The sequence below is a fragment of the Benincasa hispida genome, chromosome 9 (genome assembly GCF_027475165.1).
Source record: "Benincasa hispida cultivar pf3 chromosome 9, pf3_genome.v1.1, whole genome shotgun sequence".
Taxonomy (NCBI): Eukaryota; Viridiplantae; Streptophyta; class Magnoliopsida; order Cucurbitales; family Cucurbitaceae; genus Benincasa; species Benincasa hispida.
The window spans coordinates 35,927,120-35,931,244 of record NC_143486.1 but is presented as its reverse complement, the minus strand read 5'-3'; the positions used below and the strand labels follow the sequence as shown (position 1 = coordinate 35,931,244).

The following is a 4,125-nucleotide window of genomic DNA, read 5'->3' as shown; positions in this document are numbered from 1 at the left end:
TCTGGTAAAATTAACATGAAAAAGTCAAACGTGAAATCAATGCAGGGATGATTTTCAAAAGTAATAGTAATGGAATGTCTAAATTGATTGACTTATGAAATTTAAGAGTTCAATTGACTCAAATCATAAGTTTCACATGATATTGGTTGAATAAAATCTAGTGCAAATTGAAATCCTTGTTAAAATTTAAAGTTTAAATTGATACAATCCCAAAATTTAGAATTGTAAATTGATATTTGATTTTTTTTATACTTATTTATTATTTTAAAATTTCACAACTATGTTCCTTAATATAACTGAACAAACAGAATAAACACCCTTGATATGAAATAGAAGTATAAACCATGAAGGTTCTAAGCATCTTGAACTATCACACACATATCCTTGATGTGGATATGGCCCATTTATGAACCTAACCTTTTCTTGATCCAAGTCCTTCTTACCTGTCTTGGGCTTCTTTCTTCTCTTATGGAGATATTTCTTCTTCATTCTTCTTTCCTCAAACAAATTCCTCTCTTTAAGTCTTACCTTGTATACTTTTTTGTTTCCTTTCAATCTAGAACTGTATTGTTCTGATATTCTCCCCCCCCCCCCCCCCCCACACACACAACACCCCCCCAATATAGCATTTTTATTCCTCCTTTTTAAAATCACTACATTATATTACGATTTGAAAATACAAATAACAAAAAGGTGCAAAGTATAAAACCAATATAAAAATGGGGGCTGAGAAAATTAATATCACAAATCAGGTCGAGTTCTCTTACTTGCTTCTGCTGTGCTTATAAGTTCTTGGATCTCCTTGGCATGCTTAGCCATTCCCCCATCCGAATAAGCTCTAGCCATGGTCCTGTAGGTAGTCTTATCGGGTTTGCATCCTCTCTGCTCCATCATTCCAAGCACCTTCTTCATCTCCGCAAAACATTCCATTCGGCCGTAAGCATCTACAAGACAGTTGTAGAAAACGGTATCCAACATTATATCGGAATTCTCAACAAAGTTCAGTAAACTGTCAATTTTTTCGCATTTTCCTGCTTGCCCGTATGCCCTCACGAGCGAGCAAAGTGTAACACAACTTGGTTTGATCCTCTCTGATCTCATAAGTCTAAATAGATGCTCCATCTGTTTCAAATCCCCAGCCCTACCAAATGCGTCGATAACGATGTTGTACGTTACAATTGTCCATGAATAATGATACTTCTGCATATACTCCATCACAGCACTCATTTTCTCATAACTTTCAGCCTTGCCATATGAATCCAGAAGGATGTTGAAGGTCTGAATGTTTGGTTGGATTCCAGCTCCCTGGAACTTTTCATAACACTTCTCCATAGTCTCTAATTGTCCACTGCTGCCAAAGGCTCGAAGTGTTGAGTTCATGGTCCAAACATCGGGCTTACAACCATCATCACTCAGCATTTCCAGCAGGATGGACTCCATTTCAGCAAACCTGCAGAATATGTATACATATAAAAAGAAATTACTTTTCTACAATGGAAGTAAAAACACATTCATCTGGTTGCCAATGATCTAATAAGAGAATGCAAAGTAGAGAGATAATTGATTTCTTGTTTGACTAAGGAGAGATGTGCTGGCATGTTTTGGAGAGAAAGCCATGATATATGTAGGTTGCAGAGAAATCGATAACCACCATGATACAGAAGAGTAGAACTAATCCACAAGCATTAAAAAAGAAACCATTTTGTTTTAATAGCCCCACCCCTCTATTACACATAGAGACTTCACACACCCCATGCTAGCTCCAACTACTAGTTATAATCAATCTTAGCTTCTAGCAGTTGATTCTGGAGTTTAGAATGAAGAGAATTGGTTGTGGTAGGTTTTAAGGCTGCAGCAAAAGATATAAGCTACATCTAAAAGTGAAGTCAATTGTCATCTATAGTTCAGCAACCAGATGAACCATTTATTATGTTCTCAAAAGGCAGGGCAGGTCAGAATACATTTTTGCTTTGCCATAAGCATCAATGAAGATATTATATGTAATAGTGTTGGGTTTTATTCCTCGAGTCACCATGTCAGAGAGTAGAGTTTGTGCTTTGTTGAATGCAAACACCTGCAAGCATGACTTCATGAGGATGGAGTAAGTGTGAACATCAGGCTGGCAATCAGGACTGTTTTTCATCTCGTTGAGGATTGAGAATGCCTTGTCAAGAAGACCACTCCTACTATAGGCCGACAAGAGAGCTGTATATGACTCATGGCTAACTTCACAGCCTTCCTCGATCATTTCTTGGAACAGCTCATAGGCCTTTTCAGGTTGCTTACATTTTCCAAGCATGACAATTAGCTTAATGTACATCCCAGGATAAGGTCTGTACCACAATTGTTCACGTAGTAGTTCAAAAACCTGAAATGCACAGCAACTTGCACTAAGAAGATGAATAAGCTTAATCATGGTAGTTCTTTGGAGAGTTTTGAACTTTTCTTATTCTTAACTTAACAATGAATCAAATTTAAAATTGCATGCGAATTTAACAATCCATAAGATCTAAATGGTGCTAGTCTTTCATAAGTTGCTGGCCTTATAGTAGGTATAGAATGCTCATCGATCATCCAGTTTCAAGTTTTCTCATGCATCCAAATTTACATTCTTAACACAATCATCATCTCACTAAATTCTGGCAGACAGCAAACTCAAATTACAATAGCAGCTTATATTTAATAAAAGAATGAATCTATTCCATGGTTGTAAGACGAATAAAAGCTTTATATCACTGGGAGCCCCAACAGAGGCTAATATGCCCCAGAAAGACAAGAAACCAGCATGTCCTCTTGCAGTTGATCGCTAATGCACAAGCAAAGCGACCGAGTGAATGTTAAGGTGTTGATATAAATCAGATTTATTGTCACCCACTAGCTTAAACTATTAGGTTCCATGGTGATTTAACAAAACAACAAAAAACAATAGACACTTGGAAGATGATTGATTCATGCCTCGTTTAGGTTGTACCATCATCACATATATTTATTCTCTTACGGTGCTGCGCGTGTGTACTGATTCAAACCAAAGATAAACTTGTTTCCTTTCCTAGTTCCTAAATGAAGAAAGACTCAACTTCCCAGCTTCAATTGATGTTCATTTGCACTCAAACAGTCAAATTCAACAGGGCTGCAGAATCACTAAATCTTAAAATGAATTACATTGAACTCAAACATGAAGGGAACTGCTGGAATTTCGAATCAAGGCATTTCACTCATCATATAAAACTACAAAAAGAGGAAGGAACAGATCACTTGACCTTCTTCTTCCAAGAGTCTCCAACCAAAACGACTATAAATTCCCAAACGAATACAAGCTAAAACAGTCAAATGCAGCCTAAAACCAACATTAACTGACCTTGAGCGCAGACTCCCATCGCAAGGCCGTGATTCGTTCATGAAGAGCTTCAAGAACAGTCCGCGGAAGCAGTTTCTTAGAATTATTGGGGCCTCTCTTCCTCTCAATGACGGCCTTCGTGGCTTCTCTGCGCAAAATCACCGAAATGGCTTTCTGAGAAGCAATCTTCCGATTGACCTCCTCCTTTCTCTCGCCCGCTTCCTTCGCCTTCAGCTTTGCGACGTCCATGCGTCCTTCGCGAGGACTTCTCTCCATGAGCTTACCATCTGAAGTAGAAGAAGAAGAAGAGGAAGATAGGGAGGGAGATTGGAATTTGGGATGGGTGGCTCGTTGTTGACGAGGAAATACGTGATTGTTAGGGTTTGGATGGTTGATCGCCGGAGGAAGAGGGTTGGTGGGGGTGGAGTGGGCGGCCATGGATGAGCTCTGAGATTCTCAGGCCATTCGCATCAAATCCAGCTATTTTTCATTTCGGACGCACGCGCAAGCACAACCATGCACACACACTCCAAATAATTAAGATTATTGGGGGTATTTATATGGATGATCCAATATTTGGGCTCAAAATACTAAATGATCTCTTTTTTTAAAATAATATTAAATGTTTTTCTCCTGATGTCATCATCATGTCAGATTACGAAAAGTGCTCCTCACGTTATTAATCTCGCTCTCGCTCTACCTTCAATCTCTTTGATGTGATTGCTTGTCAATGTACGAAGGAATTGACAATTTTCATGAAATTATCTGTCTGAAGCCTGAAATCATTA

General features: G+C 38.4%; 1 protein-coding gene across 1 annotated transcript; it reads right to left on the bottom strand.

Annotated features, from left to right (window-relative positions):
* Positions 1 to 641: 641 nt before the first annotated feature.
* Positions 642 to 3,870, bottom strand: LOC120069581 (Pentatricopeptide repeat (PPR) superfamily protein). Its single transcript, XM_039021372.2, has 3 exons — positions 3,359 to 3,870; positions 1,962 to 2,368; positions 642 to 1,450 (listed from the first exon to the last, which is right to left on the bottom strand). The coding sequence occupies exons 1-3, from the start codon at positions 3,773 to 3,775 to the stop codon at positions 742 to 744; spliced, it is 1,533 nt and encodes a 510-aa protein (XP_038877300.1). The 5' UTR covers positions 3,776 to 3,870; the 3' UTR covers positions 642 to 741.
* Positions 3,871 to 4,125: the final 255 nt, after the last annotated feature.